The following is a 26885-nucleotide window of genomic DNA, read 5'->3' as shown; positions in this document are numbered from 1 at the left end:
AGGATCCTCGTGACTCACAGGACTCCTGTAGATGAGGGAAGTTGACTCATAGAGATTGACCAATCAGTGACTGCTGCTGTCACACATTTCCACCAACTACGCGCTTTCACACCTTTTTTTTTCAAATCCACTTTTTGCTCCACTCTGATGAGATCATTTTTTTCCTTTGTATTCTCTGACCTTTTGAGTGAGAGCTGTTTTATGCAACATTGGGATTTTTTTTTTTATGTTTGACCCTTGTACCAAAAAAAGGACACGTGAAAAACCTAGTGGCACAAAAACTTACACACACACTCGGCAAACTCTTACATCCCACACTTGAATTAGCACTCTGTATTAACCACCTTGGAGGAAGCTGTCATTGATGCCAGTGCACGAAGGACCATTGTGTACAGCTGCGCTCATTTGCCTCGACGGAAGGAAGGGTTCTTGTTTTGGACGGAGATCTGCTTAGCCCTTTCAGAGCCGGTGGAAAGTCAGCCGTTAAAAATAAATAAAAATAGGACATTTTATGTTTTGTTATTTGTTTTAATAGGGTCAGGGGAGTAGAAGCAGTAACGTATCTGTTAAACCTGTATGTAGACTTGACAGTTGTAAGCCTGTGTCTTGTTTCTGCTGACTTTCGGGGGCTGGGCCTCCAAACAGCTTGAAACCATTTGATTTCCCCCCCCCCCCCCCGTTTTCCTGTTCACACGTGGACCTTCAGGGGAGGTCTACACAGTACAGACTGATACATGGACTCAAACGTTAAGTGGACTTCTGGCAGTGCCATCATTCCTGCAGGTACCTGTATGGCCAAGTCCTCCCTTCTCTCGACTGCCCCCCCCCCCCCCGAGCACACGCTAGGGGGAAGGAAGCGAGCATTCCTGTGCCTCTCACTTGTGAACCATGAAGGAAGGAGGTGGGTTAGAATCAACGGGCACATCTTGGCTCTTTGTTGTAGAGGTCCGGCTGCTGCAGCCTTAACCCTCTATTGCCAAGCAGTTTTATGAATTTTTTTAATGATTTGTATTTAACATGGTCATATTCAGTTTGTTGTCGTACTATTCTTATGGTTATTGTTGTTCCTCCTCCTATCATTATAGTGGATCCTGCTCCTTGGTTCTATTCTCATCGCTGGCAGACATTTCCTTCATTTCGGCCGGTTGTTGATTTCTTGTACTAGTTTTCTTTTAATACTTCTGGAAACAGGTGAAGGATGCTTATCCTCCGTTGTAGTCTTCCCTTGACCAGCCTCTCGCCTCAGCACGGACCTGTGGTGCGGTTATTTTTTATGCTTCATTTCAAAGAGGAAGACAACTCGACGCAGACCTTTTTAAATTCGTTCAACAGTAATAAGCCGTATGTTTTAGACAGCCTTGTATGCCTCTCTGTCCCGCGCTCTATAGCCTCAACATTTGTACACACCCTCCCTCTGCCTCTTTCCTTCCCTTTGTCACTTTATTTCTCTCTCCAGACCTCCTTCATAGACAGGTGGAGAGAATGAACCTGCAGTAAGTGAGAGGAGGGTAACAAATCAAAAAAGAGAACTGGTAGGACCTTATACTGGTTGTGTTTGTGCTGTAAATAATTACTGTAGAGTCAGTAGACTCGTTATATTATTGATAAGGAACATATGTTGACTTTTAAGACACCTATTACAGACGGTAAAAAACATGACATGGAAAAAAACAATAATAAATATGACTATTAATGTTTTTGTGTTATACTCCTTGTTTTGCTGTTCCAGTTTGCAGAAGAGGAATTTATATGAATAATTTAAGGTTTGTATCTGTATCTTTCAGTATGCAAATAAAAATAGGTGTTCGATTAAAGTGATTTTATTGCAGGAAATGTGAAAAATGGGTTTTCCTTAAGCAGACATAAAGAGGGGGGGTGGTTCAAGAACGTTTTATTTTTGTCCTGTTCCTGAAGTTATTTATCTTCCTCATGAAAACAAGCTTCACATCATTTCTACAGTGTTGACTGTGGCTGTGGTCAAATGAACGTTAAGAGACTGGAAATGTTGATCTTGAAAAAACATTTATTCATTTAAATTATTTACAACAGAACACTTTGACCAAAACCTTAAACAAAAGTCACATCTTATTTAATGATAAAATCCTGCTAATTCTGCGAGGCACAAACCTGTGGTCCTTTTTTCATGACCGCCATGTTCTTTAATTTACATAACTTCAGAGCTGGTCCCTCTCACTGCCTGAGGGGAGTAGACAAACTTTGGTGTATTTACTGAACGTAACATGCATTTTGAACTGAACTCTCAACCTCACAGTAAATCAGTCAGCCTTTGCTTCAGTTGGTATTTAGACCAGCATTTGATCCGTCAGTTCAGCAGAAGCTCACAGGGATAGAGTTGAGTTTGTCTGACTGGTCCTCGTCCTCAGATGAGCTGGAGCCCGTCCACAGCAGCCGTGTCCATGGCGAGGCCGTTCTGCAGGGCCGTGTGATAGATCTCCAAGGCCTGCTCCAGGGGCAGCACTGCACCCTCGCTCGTCTCAATGATGGCGATGGTTTCCCCGAACTCGTTACACATGATGGTAGGAGTTCCTTGTGTCTGAGAGGGGGAAACACAACTCAGAATAAGTTTCAACTGAACGCACAGAACTGGTACACAATCAAATTTACACGTGATGAGTAAGTGTCATCTTGCAAATGTTACACTATGATTAACTTAGTGTGTATGACAGCCAGATTGTCCTTTAATGCAGGGCTGAAAACAGTTTGGTCTATTTTCTGAAATGAGTTCAAATCAGTTCCGACCTGCTGAAGATCTGAGGCTTGGATCCGGATGAGCTGAGGCTGCCGGCTGGCGAGCTCCACCGCTGAAGCGTCCACCACCGTCACAGCGGAGCCGCTCTCCATGGCAGCCTGAGCGGCGGCCTCCTCGTCCAGCCTCTGCTGCCGGGCGTGGGTCTTCTTGTGGTTCCTCAGGTTGGAGAAGGTCTTGAAGGCTTTGCCACACAGCGCGCAAACATGCGGCCGCTCGCCCGTGTGCGTTCGCCGGTGCTCGGCCAGGTGCATGCTCTGGATGAAACCCTTCCCGCACACCTCGCAGCGGAAGGGACGTTCGCCCGAGTGTGTGCGCAGGTGCTCTCGCAGGTGCGTGTTCTGACGGAAGCGCTTGCCGCACACCTGGCAGGGAAAGGGCCGCTCGCCGGTGTGGACTCGCTGGTGAAGTGCGACTCCGGAGGAAGACACAAACTGTTTACCACAGATGGGACACTGGTGAGCTTTAGGTCGCTTCCCTGGTGTGGACCGTGTCCGCCCGGCGCCTGAGGCGAGGTGGCTCAGTCTGTGAAGACGCAGATTGGCAGGAGAGTTGAGCTTCTTCCCACAAATGTTGCAATCTAGGCCCCCCCGCACATGACCGGTTGAATCCCCCGATTCTGCGGAGGTGGAGGGCTCTGAGCTCAGGTCTCTGGCCAGCTGTGATTGGTTGTGTGTCCCTTTGTCCTCTTCTCTCCCCGCAGCAGCCTGCACCAGGGTGGGGTGCTGCTCCAGACAGTGGTTGTCTCGTTGCCTCCTGCTCAGGAAGCCAGCCCCACAGTGAGAACAGGGGAAGGGGGCCGGAGACCCGGGGTGCTGGGTGTAGCGATGTGCTGCCAGCTTGGAGGGCCAGCGGAAGGTGGCGGGGCAGTCCGGGCAGCACAGAGTGGCAGCGCTGGAGTGCAGCAGGCTGTGCTGACGGAGGTTGGAGGACTGGGAGAAGGAGCGGTGGCACACATCACAGCGGTACGGGCGCACTCCAGAGTGGATGAGGTTGTGCCTCATCAGATTGGCTAAAGACGAGAAGGTCTTGCCGCAGTCGGAGCACTGGAAGGGCTTCTCGCCTGTGTGTGTCCGTATGTGGTTGCGTACGTGGATCTGCTTCTTAAAGGACTTGCCACAGATTCCACAGACAAAGCTGCGCTCGCTGACATGGGCCTTGTGTCGGTGCTGAACTAGCTGCAGCTGGGAGGGAAAGGTCTTACTGCAGGAGCGACAGGGAAAAGGCCCTTTCTCTGATGACTCAGCCGAGGCAGCTTCTGTTGAGCCAGTGGAGCTCGACGGGACGCCGGCATTGGTGTCATCCAGAGAAACTGTGTCTGGAGCCAAATCAGACTTGGTGGCTTCCTCCCCCTTCTCAGGCACATCATTGTTACCTTCAAGTGGGGGGGACACCTCCATGATGTGGTCCTCTGCCTTTTTCCCTACTTCATCTCCTTCCACTTCTGTCTGAGAATTTGGTTCTGGATTGTCTTCCAGACTTTCCATCTCTTCTTCTGTGAGAGGAGCCATCAGGCCGGTTTTTGTAGTCTGAGCATTTCTCTTTTCTCTTGCTCGCTCTAGGATGGCAAGGGCAGAACGAGAGGCTCTTCGTGGAGCTGAGAGCTAAATACGACAACAATCATATGTTACATCAAGATAACGTGATGTTTTGGATATTCTTACCGGGGCCACACTGGATGCGTGAGTGACGGGCGTGTGTCGCGGAACGTTTTGCTTTTCATTTTGGCGACCATATCATCAGGTCAGAGTGGCCGGATTGCCTGCGTGGAGCCGCACTGCTCCTCTAGTGAGTCGGGGACTCAAAATATTTCTAAGTGAAAGCGAAAACGAGCTTCCACCACATTTTTAACAGTCTATCTGTTGAATATGTCGCACATATTTGAAACACTTCCTGTACACATTTCAAAGTAAAAGCCAGAAGATGCGTGGCTTCATACTGTCGAGTCCTGGCATTTAGTTGAGTTCATAGGACTTCTTTTATTCGAGGAAATGCAGTAGTCATACCAGGAACCTCACATCGCAGCAGACGTACTCCGCGTATGAAGAGACGCGCACGAGATGCAGCAGATCAGCGGCCGTCACACGCTGCACCCAGTGTGGCCCGGGTGTTACTGTCCTACCATAGAGGCAGTGGCGGGTGGGCCAGAAGTGTCCCGGTTGAGGTGGGTTCGACGGTGGTAAAGGTATTTGGTCATGTTGGTGAAGGTTTTGTTGCAGAACTGACACTTGTGCAGTGGGTCTGCCGTGTGGGACTTCCTGCAAGAAAAGGTGCAACAGACAAAAGTCAAAAGGTCGAGTTAGTCGGCCGTTCGTTATCATCCGGGATGTGTCGCTGTCCGAGCCACTTACCTGTGCATGATGAGGGTCATCTCAGTGGTGTAGCCGTTGCCACAGTCCACACACAAGTACCTGGCCACACCAGAGTGGGTTCGCATGTGCGTCTGCAGCGAGGTCACCTTCTTGAACACTTTCCCGCACTCCGGGCACTCGTGCGTGCCCTGCTCGTGCACACGCCTGTGAGCGGCCAGCCGGTTGATTGAGGTGAAGGTGCGGTGGCAGAGCTCACACTGTTGAGGTTTGGTCCAGCAGCCGTCTCTCTTCTCTGCCACCCTGTTCCTGATGTCCTCCACCTTCTCCGTGGCCTCCTCCCTCCCTCGCGCCTCCTCGAAGCCACTCATGACCCCGGACTCTCCGCTCTCCTTGTCCTGGCCCAGGAAGTGCTCCCCCTGGTGCTGGAGGAAATCCTCTGGAGTTTGGAATAGCAGGGAGCACTCTGAGCACTCGTACGGGTGGATGACTAACACCTCGGCCTGCTGCTGCAGCTCCTGCACGGCCGGGGCCAACCTCAGCTCCAGTCTCTGGACGCCGTTCTCCAGGACTCCCCGCTTAGCGGCGGTGCCTCGGCCGGCAGCGGGCAGCAGAGCGGGCAGCTTGGAGCGCCGCTGGCTGGTAGCAGTGGAGTTGTCTGCCAGGACTTGAGCCGTGAGAATCTGCAGATGCATGGTGGCGGAGCCGGGGGTCGCCGTCACGGGGGGGAGCAGGGCGAAGCGGGAGGTTGCTGCAGATTTAGACAAGGAGCGACGTTTCCTCTGTTGTTGCTGCTGCTGCTGCTGCTGCTGCTGCTGCTGCTGAGCGAGCACCTGGTGAATACACAGAACAATGTACAGACAGTAAGTCAAGACTGTGAAACTATCCACACATCTGTTGTGAAATGTTTACAAATCAAAGTACCTGGGCCAAGATCTCCCCATTCTGCTGCTCACTCGGCACATAACTCTGCATACTGGTCAGTGGAGTAACGGTGCCATCAGGCTGCAGCACATACTCCTGTTTAACAGGGCAACAAGGTGTTGATGCAATGTTACTAAATAAATAGGTGATGTCTGATCATTTGCAGTTTTAGATCAGCAAAGTTGCCAAAACATTTCAAAGTCATTTATTCTAATAGATTATTTGGCGCTTTGAAGAATGGATGTCTATGGTTTGATCAAACACATACAGGCATAATCACAGACCCACAACCCAAATCAGAGTCACTGTCATATCTTTTAATAGGGCTGCAGTTTGAAGAGTCTACAGAACGTGGTCATTACCAAAGAGTCATGAATTCAACATCAGGAGCATAATTTCCAATCTTGGGAATATTTTCCTTACAGTGAAAACAACAAGGAGAGAAGTGCTCATTTTGGATTTATAGAAAAATATGACCAGAAACTGTTAACACACACATGAATGACTATGCACAGTGTAAACTATGTCCTGGTAAATTACTGCTGTGATCAATGGATAAGAATAACTAATTAAAATAAGATAATATGTCAGGTTGAATCAAGAAGCACTTTCTGAGGTACTTCTACCACTGTAAATGAAGCTGTTAATACATGAAACAATTTCAAGTTGACAAACAACTCAGACAAATTCAGTAAAGAACTTATTTTTCAATATAATCAGGAGGTTCTGAAGGTTTTCACTAATATCTTAAGATCAACAATAAAACAAACAGGGAGCCACTGTAACGTCAAACAGCTTTCAGTACCCAGCTACTCTTCAATGTGAGAAGCAACACAACTACTTTTATATTCAGCCTCCTCCACCCTAATGAGAACTGCAATTAATCCGTTATTAAATTTAATGTTATTTGGATTTATAACTTGATAATTGAAAACATTAAAAAACAGATTAGTCCTTTAACTCACCGTGGGCTCTGCGTTGCTGTGGGTGCTGCTCCTGCTGTGCGTCCGCCGGTGCTCCAACCAGGCGTCAGGCGCCTCGAACAGAGCCAGACAGTCCAGACACTGGTACTGAACCGGGCCCGACACCTGAGCCTCGGACCCGCCGTCCTCCGTCTCCATCACCTCGCACAGCTCTGACGGACAAACACACAGACAGAGTGAGTTAGGTCTTACACTTAGAATGAGTAGTGGGCAAAATGTCCACTTTACAAATAAGATTTATTCTGAACCAACAACCTGGCTGTTGAGTAAAACAGTGTGAGGGGTTTGTAGTTGGCTTCACTGAGAACTGTTTGCATCCTTTGATACGACTGTATTATTACCTCCACCCAGGAGGTTATGTTTTCACCCCCATCCGTTTGTTCATTGGTTTTTGGTTTTAATCATGATGGCACAAAAACTATTGGGAGGGATTCACAAGAAACTTGATGGAGTTATGCGGCAGATCCAGGAAAACTTTTGTCTTCAACATTGTGAGATTAAAAACATTTCAGTTGATTTCTCAGAATATGTCAAGGATCTTGAAAATAACAATCTGAGGATATATGCATGGCTGTGTGCACATCTGGATAAAGATCTGGATGTGTTGGGCCTTGCTGGAGGAACTCGTTCTACATAATATTTTGCACAAACAGATCACACCCATTCACTTCCACAGAGGAGTACACGTCCGTGATCAACACCTCTCCCACTTCCAGTTTCTTAAACCCATTCAAAACTCACGGAAACCAATGTCACCTTGGTGCTCCATCTCCAGCCCAGCCTCCCTCATGTGCATCTCCTGGTGCCGCAGCAGCTCCTCCGGGTTCACCAGGAGGCTCCCACACTCCAGACACTGGTAGTGCTGGGTCTGCCCCATCATGGCCTCACTCAACTCCACGTCCACTTCTCCCTCGGAGCCCGTGTGGATCTGCTGGTGGATCAGCACCTCGTCCAGGGTGTTGAAGAGCTGGTGGCACTCGCTGCACATGTACTGGTGCTCCACGTAGACGCCCTCCGCCTCCTCCTGCTGCTCCTCCATGCTGAGTGTGTGTGTGTGTGGTGTCCTACGGGGACTGCGGGATCATGGAGGAGGATCTGTGACAGGTGATGAGGTCGGTTGGTGCTGAAGTGAAACTCCACTGTTGTGTCCAAAGTCTGATCTGCTTGTTCCCATCCAGGGCTCCAGGGTGAGATCTCACCTGTGTGGGGAGACACCATGAAAATGACAGCACGTGACACAGAGCAGCGGCAGCACGTCGTGTGTTTACAGTAAAAAAAGGATTCAAATATGTCAGTGTTTACACAGAGAAACGAGGCAACAAGCCCCGGGACAAACTGGATGAAGGCCCTCCCCTGCTCCCCACCCGACCACTGCTCCCCACTGGCTACACTGGTGTGGCTTCTCCCCTCGGATGGGATCCACTCCTGGGTCCACAGTGTGATGGCGTATGGAGAGCTGTTGGCGGCGCTCCCTCAGTTACTGCAGACCTTTTCTCGACACCGCGGTTTCCTGACAGCGGCTGCCCGGTTCGTCGGGCGGTCCGTCAGGCGGCGCTACACACTTTTACCCGTAGCTTTCCGGCTACGACGGCGGGCCCTTCTTTCCCCCTTACCTCTCGGCCGCTGTCGTTGTTCCGATCCCGCGTGCGGTCGCCTCCCTCGGGCCCGGGTCTTCTCTCGGTCCCTCGTCACCCTCCGTCACAGGGGAATTAAAAAAGCGAGCAGGGTCCTCGGACGATCACATTTCAAAACGTGTAGAGAAACGTTTGCCCGCCGATTGCCTCCATTCTTGTGCTGCGAAGCCCCGCCCAATGCGGTAGTTCCAGCATTTCAGATGCTGTGATTGGACAAGCTCGCTGTCAGTCATAGACGGTGCTTTACTGATGGGAATTGTAGTTTTTTTTTAAATATTATTCATGTTATTTATTGTCATTGTACACAACCACCTCTCCAAGGCATATATATATCTATTGGTGTACAAATATATAAAAATAGACGGGGAGAGCAACATGTGTTTTTTAAGTTGTGTGCTTATGTGGATGCCTAAAGTATTTATGCTTATAAATAGTATATCTACAAATTGTATATATATATATAGCTTATAATATATGAACCTGTCAATATTATGTCGGTTACATGCCCATAGCCAAACTGAAAGACAAATATAAACATAAAGTACATTTATTACACATTTTGATTTATTTTCTATCCATACTGTATGAAATATAAATAGAAAATGATACATACACTTTTTTCATTACACTAAGCAGATCAGGACGTGGAGTATTTACATATATTGAGCCTGATAAGAATGATCAGGTAGATTGATCTGGTTTGGCCTTGTTTCTGTGTTCAAGTAAGATACTTTTATGTCAGAGTAAAAGCATGATCAACTCTAGAAATATTTAATTTATAGGCTAAAAACTCGTTGTAAATGACGCCAAATTCCAGTCGAATTTGAACATCAGAGCTAATGGACACTTGGATGACACCACAGGAACAGTATGGAGGCATTTTATTCTTACTTCTTCTTTCTTCTTACAATTGGTGAGTGGATAATGAGAGAATTTTTATTTTTGGGGTGAACTATCCCTTTAAACCAACTGCACGATACAGTGAGAGTTATTTCGGTCCTGTAAGGAGGATTATCAACAACTCAGTTTCCCGTCAACCCTTGCGCGCTCTACGTCTTCGTGCGTCAACTCCCCTGTCCTCCCCCCCTCCCTCCCCCCCACCATCATCGCTGTACAGAGGAAGAAAGGGGGAGACGGGCAGCCCGTACAGAACGCTGTAAGTGTAGTTTTTATTTGTATGAAGCCCTAGAAGACATCTAGATAGAGCTCCAGTCTGCGTGGGCCTGGTCGCTACTAACGCTCAACCTTGCCCCGGCTTTAGTTGTCACAAATATGAGCGGCAGCGGGCGGGCCAGGGCCAGCTCATTCGCTGAGCCTCCCGGAGCTCCCGGATCCGCTGCAGCCGGCGCCGGATCAGCAGTAGCCGGGGGAAGCTCGACAGGAAAAACTGGGGCTCCACAAGCCACTGGGAGCAGCTCGACAAGCTTTGGCAATTTGAAACTGCCCAGTGAGTATTCATTTGGCATTTCTACGATACGCCCGGTGGTCCGTGTTGTTACCGGGGTTCGGGTCGTGCGCTATTCTGGAAGAAATGTGCCCGGGTTTGTTTTAATGTCGATCTTTGTCGCGGTGCTAACCTTAGCTGGTTAGCTAACTTGAGCTAGCTGCCCGGCTAACGCTAGCTGTGTTTTTTCATTTAGCAACCATTGGGATCAAGGGCTTTTATCGCACAGCTAATGCTATCGTTAGCTGCCGGTGGCAAACCAACAACCTAACCGTTGATGTGTTGACGGTTATTAAATAACGATGTGTGATTATTTTTTTCCGTCATCACCAAACCACTATTACTGGACTGTAACCCAAGAAGAGGGCTAGTGTTAGCAGGCGCTCTAATGTACCCGTCATTAATATCAAATGTGGGAGCTAACTACCTTGCTAACGCTTGTAAGAGTAGGTTGGAAATTATTAGATATATGTTTTTAGGCGTCGTCCTCTGTCCAGTCCGATCCTGCACTTATAATTTATACCAGAGTTTGGTAAAGATCTGGCCCGAATACGTGGAAACTCACTAAAATGACAATTTCCCAAATGTCCAAGTTCAAGCTGCTTATTAACCAGCAAATGTTGACCCTATATGTATGTTATCTAACTGCTGTCCTGGACCCATACACCTATGCATACATAAGGTCACCACAGGCAGCTGATCTCTTCCATAAGTTAATCATGGGGAATCTTTAGATATCAGGGAAGTGGGAAGCTTTTGGCTGAGTGTTGTTGAACAATTGTAAAGTCCCTGTAGTTGGTTTTGGTGGTGTGTTGACAAGAACATGCAGAATGCTCAGGGGCTGTGTCGCTTTGCAGCAGCAGCAGCAGTCGGCTGAAGATCTGTAGGGGTCTGACAGACGTGTGCAGAACGACAGTCTGCAAGAGACTGCAGGAAATGGCTCCTGTGTCACAGAACAACCTCATAACAAGAAACCATAACCCGAGTTGTTCAAGAATTGATAAGAAGTCCATACTGAGTTTGATGACTCAGAGAAAATGAACTCACGTGAAGATTAAAGCTGAACCAAGCTGTCGTGTTTTTAAGTCTACACAGAAGTTGTACGGCTGCAGATCTTCACCAAGTCGATTGGTTCGTTCACATTTGCTGCTTTTACATGCATGAAGACTTTTCCTCCAAGGGCACAGTCACACATTTGCGAAGCGAATATCGCAGGTTTCAAAGTTCAGCGAAGTTGAGTGCGATGCCAAGCTGCACTGAGATTTGCCTCGCCACAGGAAGCAAATATTTTATCCGCCTCCTCACTCTCATTTCTCCACTTTGAATCATGAGGGAAGGTTCGTCAGAACAGTCACTGCCACATTTGCATACGTGCGACCGTGCCCTGAGTCTTAACTTATTATGCTGAACACACTGAGGGCATAGTTTTTGTGAAATAGGTCCCGGGACCCTACAGGCACCCAAACAAACCTGCTCCTTTACACAAAATAGACACTGCGTGACCTAGTTTGTATACATGGATTCAAAGTAGGTGTCAATAGATGAAATCTGGCCGTCCATGAATCTGTAGATCTGGGGCTGTGTTGTTTGGAGCAAATACTGTATATACATACTCTACTGTAACTGAATAATAGATATTTTACGCATCTGCTGCTGCAGGAAGCATCAACAAGGTCCATGGTTTTCTTTCAACGTGCCTTTAACCCCTTTTATGTGTGTTATTCCTTAAAGGCTCATCATAAATAATTGACAAATTTGCAATAATGAAAAGTCCAGCTTTCACCACTTTCCCTTGTGGTGTAGCTGGCTGCTTTGTGTCTGTCGAGCTAACAAGGCTGCAAAGCTATGTCCCATTTACAGTGAACAACAGATATCATAGCCCCAGCCTGGTTAAAATAGAAATTGTATCTCTATTTGTACCTTTTGTCTAAATAATCCAAACAGTTTCACACCCAAACACAAGCTCTGCAAAAACTTTGTCTTGCCCTTCAGGTAAACCTAAGTTGTTACGTTGAAGGCTACTATCTGCTAAATCTACACTTTGTGATTCTGCCAATACCACCAGTCACACAATACAAATGTGGCCAATAGCCTCCTTTCACCGTTGTTAAACCACTTGATTAATGGTTTTAGTTCAGCAGTGAAGGAATAGCTGTTCCTCCTTAACAGGTAGCATTAAAAGCTGGATTTGATCACTAGTACTCAATACTCATTCAGTTGATTGACACCTTAAATTAAACATGTCAGTGCGAACAACTAAATGGCATCTTCAGCGATACTAAATAACACTATGTAATCACTGAGAAGAGCAGTTGATGGACGAGCTGAGAGTGACTGTAAGGGGGGGGGGGGGGTGGTATCTATCCATTTGTGCCGATCAAAGGCTTAAGGATGGCGTCATGACAGACGTAAAGTGATTACATTTGGCAGACGCACATTCTTTCCTACCTCTCAAATTTTAAATGTAGTCAAACAACTTTTAACCAAAAGGATGTCAAAAAAATCTGCAACGGTCCGATCAAACATAACTTTACGCAAGTATCATTAATTGCTTGGTTTTTCAATACTCGGTGCTATTGCATTTTAGTTTTGTTCTAGCTCACGCGGGAACACGTTCAAGTCACCTTATATCTCTCCCCATTTCAAATATAATTTATTTTACTTAACACTGGGTTTATAACACGTCATTACATCCTGTTGTATCAGTCATCTCCAACCAGGCTACAGTCCTTGAACCCAGGGACGCACACCTGTATTATTAGCAGCATACTAAATGATCAAGAAAGGGATGCACCAATACTAATCCAGCTTCACCCATTTCAGACGTGTACCATTCTCATTCAAGTGTTTACTGTGATTTAAGTAAATTGAAATACCACAACCTTGGCTCTGGAGCCAAAAATAAGTCTTAAAACTTAAGATAAATATGAATGTGACATTATTGTTATAATTATTAATATCGACTGATATAAATACTTGTATATTGATATCAGTTTTTGACATTGTTCAGACCTTGGGCAAATGTGTGGTGCCGTTATAATTCCCACTGGCCATTGAAGGTGTGAACCAGAAGTTGTAATTCATCCAGCAACTGCTGATCGTTGTATTAAGTTAAAAGTGCACTTAGTCTTTACACTTGCAAACAAGCTTCAAGCTAATTACTTGTGAGCCAGGGTGCGACGAAAGTCACTTTGCTCATCCTTTCCCCTTAGTCATCATGCACTGAAGTATCAGAAACCAAAGCCATTCACTGACAGCTGGGCAGAGTGCTCATCTGTGCATTCATTATTCAGGGGACTATCATGCCACAGCTGCTTCATATTAAATTAGCTCCCCTCTGTCCTAAGTTGTTTAAAAAGTGTGTGAAAGTGACGCTAAAAGGAAACAGAGGAGCCGTGTGTTGTGGGGCTACAATAGATCAATTTAAAGGAACCACACTGGCTGATCTCAATGGCTGAATATTTCCTTCTGACCTCAGGGTAGAGATCAGATCTAGGCCAATCACGTGAATACGCTGTCGGCTGCTGTTTACTTTTAACCTTGACAAAGTTGTTAGTGGAAAAAAGCCAAAACAGAAAATAATAGTTTTCATATGACATTGAGGATAAATTGCAGATACTCATCTAATTTCAAACTTATTGAATAACCAAATATTACTGCAGATAATTAAACAGACAGAAATAGTGGGCAACGAAGTCAAATTTCTACCTTAGTTTTTTAGTAAGTGTCTGACTCCATTTTGAGACCCGAGACCAGCTAGAGATCAGGAGGGGTCCTGTTGAGACAGGCGAAGTGAGCAAGCCCAGGAAATGGTAGCACTTCTGGGTGTGCTAGTGTCCATGCAATGTTTTATCACAGGCTCTGACAAGCCCTTTTGGCAACAGGCCTCTTTTGGGATGTTCTTGCTTCTGGTGCTGATTTGTCAAATCAGTCGTGACCCAACGCGTGCACGCAGGGAAAACACTGAGCAGCTACTTGACCCTAACTCGAGCTGTCATTGAGTGCTGGATCTCAAGCATCTCCCTGCTTGATGTCCAAGGTCAAACATCGGCCTGACAGTGACACTGTTGGACAAGTTTAGGTTTGGATCACAACATCACAGCAGGTGATTCTTACCCAAACGGTTCATCTCACACAAACACATTTTCATCTGCTTGTGTTGATTCTAGGCTTTGCAGATTTTTGGAGATTTTTCCAGCACCATCTCTTGTTCTTAAACGTATTTACCCAAGCCGTTAAAACACACGGGCAACTGTCATAAATGATACAACTGCATATATGTTAGCTCTTTAAGAATGCATACTAGCAAATATAAAAAACCTATTACGATATCCTATTCACAATATACAAATAAACTGTTAAACTATAATGTAATAATACCAAAATAAATGCACCCTACAAAATCATTTGCTTTGCTGATTCTCAAACAGGGACTATATCAACTCCTCCTGGGGGTTTATGTTTATGATTGGAATTGGGACATTGAGTTAATTGAGATTAAAGTAAGTGAAGCAGAGATATTTGCTTCAGGGGGAACTAAAATAATTTGTATTGGTTAATTTATTCTGTAATTATATGAGGTGATATTATAGTTTAGCTTTGGTTATGTTTGGAATACAGTTGTAGACTGTTAACAATTTATTAACTTTAAGACGGTGTGGGTCAAGCTCTAGCTAAGTTTTACCTGCATAGAGAACTGTGAGTACCAGAACTTGAGGGAAAGGTAATGGCGTGCACACACTGACACAGCTGCTTCTCTCTTTTCTCTCTCACTCTATCTTAATTCGGTTTACAGTGCGGGAATCTGAAAGAATAACTGAAAGAGCTGAGACCACATAACTGTTTTATGGTCCAAACATGTATGAAACAAACTAAAATGAACACTGTGCAGGGCTCCCTGGGTGTCTGCGGTGGTGTAGGTCCCGGGTCCGTGCCACGGCGTTGTGCACTCTGCCTGGGGCAGTGGAGCTCTGTCTGCCCCAGGCCTGGTACACCGCCACCTAATTTCCCGGCCAGGAAAAAACTCTGGTTTCCTTCTAGGTTTGCCCGTGGGAGCAAAGAAAGTGTTGTGAAAGGTTTCAGGAGCTAATTACCAGCCTGTGTAATGTGTCTAGGGAGGCACCACGTCGGGCACTACCATTCAAAGAAGGGAGAAAAGATGGCGGGAGAGCTTGTTGACATGTAGCTTTCTCTCTATAAGTGACGTTGGTTTAAAGGGAAACTGAAGCAGGTGATGAGGATGAATCTTTATCTCTCTAACAAGGTGTATTTGTGCTTTTATCCCTAGGAGACAGTGGCAAAGTGACGACGGTGGTAGCTACACCGGGCCAGGGCCCCGATCGCCCTCAGGAAGTGTCCTACACAGACATAAAGGTTATAGGAAATGGCTCCTTTGGTGTCGTGTACCAAGCTCGCCTCATTGACAGCCAGGAGATGGTGGCAATTAAGAAAGTTCTCCAAGACAAGAGGTTTAAGGTTTGTTTAAATACTGTTGATAACTACAGTGGAGAAAAAAAGCTTATTTTGTTATAAACACTTCTCTTTCCCTGCCTGAATTAGAATATGAACAACTCCAGGTGCGGTCCTGAATTAACTTTGTCATATATATGTTTTGCACAATTCACATTCTGTATTGTTTTTCCATTTGACCTTTCTTCATTGTAGAATAGGGAGCTGCAAATAATGAGGAAACTGGACCACTGCAATATTGTGAGGCTACGTTACTTCTTCTACTCCAGTGGCGAGAAGGTGTGTATGCTCTGACGTTTGTCTTTTATGAATCAAGCTCCTGGCAGAAACTCAGCCACCACGCCCGGCCATTTATGTATTGCATGCATCAACGATGAGTAATAGACATGTTCTGGACTAGTAGAACTTGGTCTTTATTGTAACATGAATTCACAGTTTTTATTATACGTCTCCGATTATTATTGTGGTTTTACCCTAAGTGTTATTTTATTATCTAGAAACACTAGCAATATCATCTAATCTTTAGAGAAGAAAGGTTTATTTATTGTCTCACTTAAAACCTGAGAAGCAAACACAAGACCTGATGAATTTGTGAAACATTGACAAGCAATATTACTTTTTAGTCCCTAAATTCTGATCTGTACGCTTTAGAAACTAAATATTTGTGTCCTGGAGTTCCTCTGAACAAGATGGGTCTTCATATGCAAATTATGCACCGTGACGTGCACTAAATTCTACCTGACATAGCAGGCATAGCACAGAATTTTCATTGCCATCGAATCCCTGGATGACACATCCATTTAAAATTCATCTCTTTCAAGGGTAGACATTCATGTATCATAGTTTATAATGAAAGATTTGATGGTTTGTGAGTAAAATACTGCGTTGGTGCCAGCAAGCCTGAACATTCTCCCCTTTGCAATAGGATGCTTATCAATAATGTTTACATTCTTAATGATGGATGCGTTTCATTGCTTATAAATCTCAAGTGTAATATCAATGCGCCCTAATGCAACAGTTTAATTAGTCGTTGTTTGTAGCAAATATTTAGTTAAGATTATTTATGCAAAGCCTAAACTAAATATTTAATTTCCTATTCTTATTATAGTTAATTGCTGCTTATGGCTATAGTAATAATTTTTTGTTTACTCGCTTATCGCATATCCAAACCAGCATAGCTCTCAGACTGGTTTGCTGAGCGGGTCATGCTCATAGCAGTGGTTGTGGTATTTGTCTTGATTGGATTTAGATGCCACCTTCCACTTCAAACCATACAATCCATTTGTCATCCATTCCAGAAAGATGAAGTGTATTTGAATCTGGTGCTGGACTACGTCCCAGAGACCGTGTACAGGGTGGCTCGGCACTTCAACAAGGCCAAGACCACCATCCCCATCATCTATGTTAAGGTAAGTAGACGCTATACACATACAGCAGGATGTTATCTCTTCACTGTCTTCATCACACTACTAAATAAATGTTAAGTCAAGTCCAGTTATTCAGGCGGTACACTCTTCTGTCTGTAGCAAGAGGTTAAAACTAAACTTGTAATCCTTCAAGCAATTACTGTCCGGTCAGTCTAAATTCTACTTGTTATGATCACAATTACGTTGGAGATCATGTTTCATCCGCTTCTGTTTATCTCAAAGCTGCAAATGCAAATTGTTTGAAATTATCTGAGTTCATTTTGGCAGGGATGTGGGATTAACGCATCTTTGGCTGTAACTTTAAATGCTGCATTAGTTTGTTTTTTTGTGAAGCCCTGACATCCACTCGGCCAAACAGCATCATGTGCTGCGATGGTAACAACACGCAGAAGATAAACAAATATATTTAAGTCATAAGCTCTGACGTGTTGAATAGTTGATATTTTTATTTTGACTAATGGGCCTCATTTGTACTTTTTAAATTCATACTTAGTTTCTGGTTTTCATGACTAACTCGTAATTTTCTGTCTCATGTGTCAGATATAAATATGGTTTAGCTTTGAATATTTTAATTCAGACTCAGACTCTGATCAGTTATTTGAGCAAATCTTTGCTGAAATTAGGTGGAAACATCATCTCAATGAAATGAACAACCAAGTATTTCCCTGTTTGTATTTCACAGACAATTCACTGTTTAAGGATTACTAAAGCAGAAAGGAAAAGATAGACCCATGGGAATTAATGTGTTTGCAATCCACTTGGTTCCCTGTCTAAAAGGTTGCTCATTTTAGGGAGAGGGTTTGTTTGTTTACTGGTTATGAAGCAGCACAGAGGACATTATAGCTGTCTCATGGCCCATTTCCCTTCTTCAGCCGGCTGCTCCCCTGTGGCTTTAAGATGCAGACTGATTTCTCCCATTTTCTTTCTCCTCTGTCATCTCTCCTTCCTTCAGCGACACACTTTCATCACAGCATGTCTGGGTCTCAAGTTTGCACCATTGTCACCCTCACCCCTCTCCTCTTATTTCTCTTTCTCTCTCTCGGCCTCCCTTTTTGACCATCCTCCCTCAGCCATCTTGTCTTTAATCATTTGTAATCTGTGACCATCCTGCTGTCACTGCACCCTGTGGGTAATAATGTTGATGACTACAGTGATTTCATATGAACACACTTACCATCTGAATTCCACCGACACATCAAATGACGGCAGAGTAGAATGTGCAGACAAATGTGGAGGATGAGGAGGGTTACTCATCTGCAGGGATCATTTTTTCACCCTTGTGAAAGGAGCAGTCTGGAGAATTTTCAAACCAAATAGTCAGGTTATTTTCAGGAATTTAAGTCTGAAAACAGCGTTGTTGGCCTCAAGCTTAGCTCAGGTCATTTGAGGTCACACAAACCTACCAGTATTTACAGTTTGCAGTTACTTGACAGGGTTACTTCAAGTTAAACATTGGATTCCCAAAAAACAAGGCGGAGCTATTAATCTTAGAAAATATTAAGTTTAATCATGAAACTTCAATTTTCTTTAGTATTTTCTGTTACCTTTTTAATTTAAAGTGTTTTTGTGTGTGATTTCAGGCTGTCAAGGGATTTACATCTATAGACTGAAAGTGTTGTGACATTGGATTGCGATGAAGGAGGCTGCTAAGTCACATTGTCAACACTGTCACTATTAATTAGTTAAACCATCCATCCAATTTCTGCCCGGGCTGAGTTCATTTAACTATTCATTTAATCAGGAATCACTGTAATGTATCATACAGCTGGACCATACTGGAAACATTCAATAATTCTAGGATATTTGCCCCTGCTGATATTCCATCATCCTTTTAATTTGGCTTTCATTATACTGAGATTACTTAATTGAAAAAATAAACTATGCACCAATCCTGATAAAGCATTGGAGGTAGGGCACCTGAGTAAGCAGAAGATCAGGGGGAATGACAATAGTGAGGCTTCACCTTAGAATATATGTATGATTCTGTTGTTAAACACTGACGGGCATCATGCCAACCCTCCCTGTCCCCCCTCAGGTGTACATGTACCAGCTGTTCCGCAGTCTGGCTTATATCCATTCCCAGGGTGTGTGTCACAGAGACATCAAGCCCCAGAACCTCCTGGTGGACCCGGAGACGGCCATCCTCAAACTCTGTGACTTTGGCAGGTCAGTAGCTGACACTGCCTCTGGACATGTCTGTCTCCATCACTCTTTTCATTGTGGTAACTGTCTGTCTATCAGCATGCATGTGTATTTTGCTGTCTGTTTGCATAGCCATCTGTTTCTCAGTCTTGACTTGTATCTGTCAAACAGTCTTACCTCCATCCCTCCCTCCCTCCCTGTCTTTTTTTCGCTTACATGCTGCAGTTTTGTGAAACAAATGCATGGAGAAATGAAACGTTCATGTTGACTGACACTCCTTTTTTTCTGCTTCATCTCCCACCCACCACCTTCTAGTGCTAAGCAGCTAGTTCGCGGGGAGCCCAATGTGTCCTATATCTGCTCACGGTACTATCGTGCCCCAGAGCTCATCTTTGGTGCCACCGACTACACGTCCAACATTGACATCTGGTCGGCGGGCTGCGTGCTGGCTGAGCTGCTGCTGGGCCAGCCCATCTTCCCCGGGGATAGTGGTGTGGACCAGCTAGTAGAGATCATCAAGGTACAGTGAGGATGCCGCAAACGGGAGGAAAGCCAAATGACGGTAGAGGAAGTGGTCTTAACTGTTAGTGTCGATTTTTTAATTTAAGAAACATTGTTATTAAGAATTAAAGAAAAATAAATCCTTCCTGAGGCTTGGTTTAGCAAATCCTACCTGACAACTAAACATGTATTCTGAAATATGTCTTTATAGTGTTTTTAAATGATTGATTGTTACCCTCGTTTGTCAGGTTCTGGGGACACCAACAAGGGAGCAAATCCGGGAGATGAACCCGAACTACACAGAGTTCAAATTCCCACAAATCAAAGCACACCCTTGGACAAAGGTATGTTTCTACTTCTGGAATATGTCAATGCCAGACAGCAGTTAACCACATGCTCTCTGTGTGAGATTCTAGTATTTATGTGTCTCTGAAACAGCTTTTCTGTTATTCAATGAATGGTAAATATGCCACAGGATGAAATAAAATAACTTAAGTTGTACAAAACCTAAATTTGATGGTTGTACACATCTATAAACTATAAACTAGCCACATTTTTGGAGGAATAGAGCTTATCGCATAAATAAATGTTTCTATAAAATCTCTCATTCCTGGTAGGACAAACTTTTCTCCAGGTATCCGTAGTTAACCATAAATATGTGTCTTTCTCTCCCTTCAGGTGTTTAAGCCTCGTACTCCACCAGAGGCCATTGCCCTCTGCTCTCGACTGCTGGAATACACGCCAGTGACTAGACTCTCTCCTCTGGAGGCGTGTGCACACGCCTTCTTTGACGAGCTGCGCCAGCCCAACACCCGTCTGCCCAGCGGACGAGAACTGCCGCTCCTCTTCAACTTCAGTCCCGTTGGTCAGTTTGCCCCCATTTCATTTGACTGCATGCTTAATTTCTCCTTTTTAACTTTTGATTACGTTCACATGTCATGCCATTTCACCTGTAGTGTTTTATGTGTAATTAAGTATTTACTTTTCTGCTCTCGCAGAGCTGTCTATTCAGCCCCAGTTGAACTCCACACTCATTCCTCCTCACGCTCGTGCACAGACATCGCCTGCCTCACATGGTATGTTTGGCTGTAAAAAATGAATCTGCATTGTTTTTGATGCCACAGTTTCCTTTGATACTGAGAAGTGGCTCTATTGTTTCTGGTATTAAAAATTTAGATTTTAAAATGCAATATCTTTTTTTGTTGCTGAGCTGAATAAACCTTATTGTCAGTCTAACCCTGACCTATTTTTATAATTCGACCTATATGTCCTGTATTATACAGGTATTACATTAAGCCCAGTTAAAAAAGACTTCAGAAACGCCTTGTTATCACATTGAGGATAGTTTCAAAAAATGAAATCTTAATTATTTATCAAAATACTTGACTGAACTCTTCCTGTGACTGTAACTGTGACAATTGTTATTCCCCCTCTCTCCCTGCAGAGGGCAGTGTCCCAGACAGTACCGCCCAGCCCAGCTCAGCACCTGGATCCATCAACAACAGCACCTGAGCATCTCTGTCCTTTTTTCTTTTCTTTTTTTGCTCTTGCCCCGTTTTCCTTTTCTCATCTCTGCTCCTCTCCCTCTCAACCTTCGTCCTGGCTCCAAACCCTTCAAATACAACAAAAAAAAAAACTATACAGACCCACATCAACAACCTGTGTTGCTATTTACCCTGAATGTTATCCATTTCCAATAGAAGGAGATTTCCATGGCTGCTGCGAGCTTTAGGACGATATGCGTTGTTTTAAGGACGGTTAAGTAGCCACGCTTAATAAGCTGCTAATTAGCTGCTGTTCTCAGTCCTTGTCTGGCCTATTAGAATAAACACACATTACAATGGTTGTGATGTTTGGGAGATGAGGAGGAAGGTTGTAAATGTTGGCTGGATTATCTGTATTATAATTGACAGTTGACTTTTATCCCTTTTTTGCTCTTTATTTTTATCCGTATTAGCTCATTTTAAGTGTGGCAGTGGGGCCACTGGACGGGGTCGTGACTGGCTTTGGGGTAGAGAATGAGGGCTGTGTCGAAGGCCTGACTGATATTGACAATCATCTTAGCAGGGTTGAAAAATGTCAGACTTGTAGACGAGTAGCTGTTCTGTCCTTTTCCACCCTGAACTCTACTCAAATATTATCAGTTCACAAATGTGACGAATTTATTTTTAATCTCCCAGTTTGATACCAGACGGAACATATTGGCTGATTTTTTTCAATGTCATTTTAGATGAGAGGTGGTTTTAAATTTTATTATAAAGCAGGGCACCGCAGCCCGTCTTACTGTTTCTTTTTGAATATTGGCTCCTCAACTGCCTTTTTTTATGTGAATGAGTGGGAGCTTAATGCGAGCAGAGTGCATATCTTCAGTTTCTTTTGTATAAGCTCATGTTGTCATTGGTTAAGCTGGAAACCCTGCGTTTCATGTCGACTCTCAAGTGAGTATTGCACATCTCCACCGGGAGCAGAGGGGAGGCAAAGGGGGGAGTAATGTGGACTGTCCAGCAGTGAACATTATGTCACACAGGGGGAGTTGGTGTGGGGCTCCACTTTCATCTAAAACACAAGTCTCAATGTGTCATAAACACAGTCGCCTAGCACTGTAGCGTGAATATTCACCTAATTTATTGTGTCACTCTATCAGTGTTAAGTTTCATATCGGCTTGATTACATAGAAGAAATGCATCAGGTGTAGAAGGTACAGGGAGAATACTGTCTGCATTCACTGCTCTCCTGGTTTGTCATCGTTATTTCAGCTTGTGTAGACAATGACTGTGTGAGCAGGAGGAGGATTTAGTTGTTTTGCTGTGTGTGAGAGATTTGTTGAATTCCTCTTCGTCCCTTCCCAAACAGCCCGCGACGCTCGTATCGTTTTCTTCTTTACTGGTGAGAGGAGCTGATCTCGACTCATACACGCAGCCGAATGGTCCACCGTTAGCACAGACTACTTTCTTTCTTCTGCCATGCAAATGTGCATGTTCAACCTATGTTGATCACGTTATATTACTTCCACTAATCACGGTAATAATCTGACCAGAAATGTCCTTTTAAAAAGCTTTTGGAGCCTCCCCCTGCTTCCTCCTCACCCTCACCCTTTGCCTTCTGCTTCCCCTCTTTCCTCCTCCTTTTTTCACTGCTAAACTGTAAATATCAAGTACCTTTTATTTTATTATTTTTGTTATTATTGTTATTATATTGTTCTTGTAATTTTTTTTTCTCTAGTAGACCGGCGCAGCCGCAGCCGGACTGTTTATCCTCAGTCGCAGTCTGTAAATACGATTTCATTTCAGTCCCTGGTTCACGAAGGGAAAAACAGAACAAAATGTTTCATTTTTATTCTCTCTCCCTCCATTTCTCTCGTCATATTTTCCCCTTTTACCCCCATAAATGTTGTCATAAGTGTTTTATTTATTGTATTGTGTTTTTTGAGGGGGTGGGAGTGGGGGAATCTTTTATTTTCCTCTGAGGTGGTAAAAATTTAGGGATTTTGGTTTTTTTGATATTCTTTTTTTGTTTGTTTTTATCCAATTTTTAGTCCAGCAATGTCACATGCAAAACAATTTGACATCCAAGATACTGTACACAGATCCAGATGTTGGAGTGAGGTGTTCAATCAGTGTGTCTATAGCTGCACATCTTAGTCAACAGATGGAACTTGGAAGTTTTCATTTAACTTCAATGTGAAGGGAATGTTACAAACCTCTGAGCGGAGGGGGTTGTGGTGTTAGGAGGGAGCGTCGATCACCTGTGTGTGTGTGTGGAGGAGAAAAATGAATCGTCCATTGACATGTATCATCTCCTGTGTCCGACTGTCTTGTTTTCCCTCACTGTGTCGCTCGAATGCAACAGGTTCGTCCTGTTAATGGTATGTATGTGTCACAGATACTAGGTGAGTGTTGGAGTATTTGTGCGTGTGTGTGTGTGTGTATGTATGTGTCGGCAAACCATGAACATTGTTCTCTATATTTTCCTAAATGAAGAGCTGACTCAATGAGCTATTTTATTTTGTCTCCAATGTTGGATCCGTCACTTAGTTTTTAATTTGCTGTGACCCTGCTCTTTTATCATCCTTGTCTTGGGGGAGGGGGGGGGGGGATTTCATTGTTGGGAACAGAATGGTTGGATAAAGGAGATGATGAACAGTGAGGGATGAAGGGAGAGAGACAGTTTTTGTTTGTTGGTATAAATAATTAAACTCATTAATAAAGTGATGAAACTGTCCCTGTGTTACATTCATGATTGAATCATACCGGAATAATTGGAACCATGCTTACATGATCACATCAAGGTTTACAAGTCAGAATGACAGTATAACAGTGTGTTTAATTACATCTCACTTATCCTGAGCTTACAAAGGAAGAAGATGTTAAATTAACCAAATTCTGCTTCAGGTCATAATGATTAAAACATGGTGGGAATAACAATCAGATAAAACGGGCAAATGCTCCCAAAAATGCAGGCTTGTCTCAACTTAATAGATTTTTCTTTTAGGATACTTTGTAGAATATTAGGACACTTTACGGGGGTTTAACATGAACTGATCTTGAGACACATTGACGCTTCAGTCAAATAACCACACAGCATCTCGAAGTCCAGGCAGAAAACCAGTAGAGATCCACATGATGGTATTGGTAGTGAAGCATTTAACTGCTTCATGTTAGGGAGTTTTGACGAAGGCACCTTGATATATTGTTGAGGGATTCTTGCTGAAAACAACTGAGCCATCCTTCAGAAGGTGAAGTGAAAATGACTGATGCTTCCTGCAGTTTTCTCCTCATGCTGGCGACTCCCTCGCTGGCAGGGTGCGATCTGCTTTCAGTCATATATCACCCTAAACAGAGCGTGATGGGGCTAAGAACAAATGTTTGTTTTCAGCCGCTGGGTGCAGAGTCATTCATCTTTTCTTGAAGAGGAGCCGTTTCTTCTTACCCTGTTTTGTACTTTACCCCCCCCCCCCCCCCCCCCCCCCATGTTATCGTTAACATTATAAACTTGCTTATCAGGCACGAGTCAGCTACAGGCTTGTGTGAAACCTTTTCATTAAGGAGTGGATGAAGCGCTCTGTTTGCTCGGCGGTGGAGTCGGCTGGAGAGGGGAACTCTGGGAAGGACCGGTTGGAGAATGATGAAATCAGAAGGTTCCAAATGTCAGTGAAAATGTTTTTGACCTTGACTGATGAAATCTTCCACACTTGACTTGGGTTCATGAACATTTTACACACGGGTATTCGTACTGTTTTGTTCAGTAACACTCAACGTCGAGTCTCGCTCGTTTCATCTCAAAGTGTCCGAGTATTAGAATGAATTCATGTCTCATTTGGCTCCATGACTTTCACACAAACAAGGCCGAGCTTCTTCGCTGCTGCTTTAACAAGGACCAGGAAAGTTTCTCCGACACGAAACTGTCTCAGAGCGCCTGTGATTGTTCATTCAGAGGAGAAGCTGCCGTTCGCTGCTGCAGAAGAAGAGCAGGATTTAATGAAGTCTCAGGGTGTCCATGAACCTTCGTCTTTCTCTGTGTTCAGTAGAAAATATTTTTAGTCTCTGGCAGAACCTTCGCTGCCCGGCGCTTTAACGAAAACTTGTTGGTTCAGCTCAGCTCTATCCTCATATGACCTGGTGCAATATGATCAATTCTCAACTTTCCAGCTACCTTCAGTAATAGCTTTATTTTCCTCCTGCATGAACAGCTTCAGCCGCTGGCCTGTTTCATTTTCTTGAAATAATCATGGTCACTGAAATGTCAGTTTACGTCCTTTAAAGATCAATAACTAACCTTAGCTTCACCTAGAGCTCGCTTTCAATTGATATAGTGCTGCCTATAGAGGATGAAGGAAATATGCTGGGGAGTCACAGCTCCTTGATAACTATCCCAAAGTGTAACTGCACAGCAAGAACAGATCCTGCCTCGGCTTCCTCTAAATTTTTCACATTGAGCAGCCTGCGGCAAATTACATGTTTTATTGATAAATATAGTGTAAGTAAACAAGGGTATTGCAACAGGGTAGGAAAAGCAAGCAATTGCCTGGGGCCCCCGAGCTGAGCTGGGGGGGGGGGGGGGGGGGGGGGGGGGTTCCTAGAGAATTCGGTGAGAGTAAATTACACCATAGCGATGACAAGTCTGTGAGAACTCCCTTAAATTCTATGATCGGTACGACACAGCAACGACATCATGGTTTGAAACCACCTGACGAGGCTCCATTCCACACTCTCTGCCAAAAGCTTTGTGATTGTAGCGGTGGGGTGGGGGTGGTGTAGGGGTCAGTTTGGCTCAATGTAGGGGCCCTTGGCTCCCTTGTTCCTGAGGCTCTCAAAGTCCTTTATAACGCATCCTAACCTCTACAAACAAAAAGTAAAACACTTCAAATATTGAAATTACTTAACATGTAATTAATGAAATACATTTAAGTTGTATTTCATTCATTTAAGAATTGTAGCAGGACATTAAGATGTTATGAATTTTCATTATCTCTTCAAAACACATCTAGATCTTCAAATTCTTAGGTATTTTAGGTTATTCTGTTTGAACATCCCATTTGAATTCCACCCACACATTTGCAGTGATTCGTGAACTATTTTAATTTTGGAATTTGAAATTCTTCTTTGCTGGACTTTTATCCTTTTTTCACTTCAAATATGTGATTGGCCTAAGGGAGACCTTTTACATCAAATTTTGCATGACACACAGGAGGGAAACTTTGCAAACCTATTATGAATTTTGACATAATTTTATGCCCATTTCAACCAAAGCAGCATATTAGATGGATGAGCGTCTAAAAAGAATATCATGTGAAAAGAAATCTTTATCTCTTTAAAATCTTTAAAGTCTTTAAAGTCTTTAAAGATAATTCAATGTTCATGTTTGTCCAGAAATGTTCAGTTACATATTTAAAACTGAATATATTGTGTATGTATTCGAATGGCACTCAGAAGAGGGCGTACTCTGCCGGGGCCTGGTCCTCTCAAATACAATCAAGCTGCACTAGCATGCAAACACTTATACACATCTGTTCCCTAAACATGAATGATTTGTTCATCTTGATCCATTAATTATTCCCTGAAAAATCGGAGAGAAAATGCAAAAAACTCTTACAACATTAAAAAGAAATTCCTGGATTCTGCACCAAAACATCTGCCCAGTGGTTCGTTTGACAAACAAACCAACAGACAGTGCTGAAACCTGACTGAGGTATCCAAACCCTATAGTTTTTTTCCGACGGCTCACAACAACTGCAATTTTGAAGAACAGCAGGTCTAGAGAAAAATGTCACAGCAACAGAGGAAGT

General features: G+C 44.0%; 2 protein-coding genes across 2 annotated transcripts; one reads left to right on the top strand and one right to left on the bottom strand.

Annotated features, from left to right (window-relative positions):
* Nucleotides 1-2003: 2003 nt before the first annotated feature.
* On the bottom strand, nt 2004-8785 carry znf526 (zinc finger protein 526). Its single transcript, XM_053433468.1, has 8 exons — nt 8597-8785; nt 7740-8182; nt 6966-7135; nt 6001-6096; nt 5119-5909; nt 4890-5025; nt 2761-4371; nt 2004-2554 (listed from the first exon to the last, which is right to left on the bottom strand). Exons 2-8 carry the CDS (start codon nt 8020-8022, stop codon nt 2381-2383), a joined length of 3261 nt encoding a protein of 1086 aa, XP_053289443.1. The 5' UTR covers nt 8023-8182; nt 8597-8785; the 3' UTR covers nt 2004-2380.
* A 1011-nt stretch (nt 8786-9796) lies between these two features.
* gsk3ab (glycogen synthase kinase 3 alpha b) lies at nt 9797-23820 on the top strand. The gene is made up of 10 exons (XM_053433483.1): nt 9797-10064; nt 15349-15536; nt 15726-15809; nt 16829-16939; nt 18993-19123; nt 19415-19619; nt 19849-19944; nt 20279-20465; nt 20599-20676; nt 21045-23820. The coding sequence occupies exons 1-10, from the start codon at nt 9890-9892 to the stop codon at nt 21110-21112; spliced, it is 1323 nt and encodes a 440-aa protein (XP_053289458.1). The 5' UTR covers nt 9797-9889; the 3' UTR covers nt 21113-23820.
* The last annotated feature ends 3065 nt before the right edge of the window (nt 23821-26885 follow it).

The sequence above is a fragment of the Pleuronectes platessa genome, chromosome 10 (genome assembly GCF_947347685.1).
Source record: "Pleuronectes platessa chromosome 10, fPlePla1.1, whole genome shotgun sequence".
In the NCBI taxonomy this organism is placed as follows: Eukaryota; Metazoa; Chordata; class Actinopteri; order Pleuronectiformes; family Pleuronectidae; genus Pleuronectes; species Pleuronectes platessa.
Note: the sequence above shows the minus strand (reverse complement) of the source record. Positions and strands in the feature narration are given on the sequence as shown.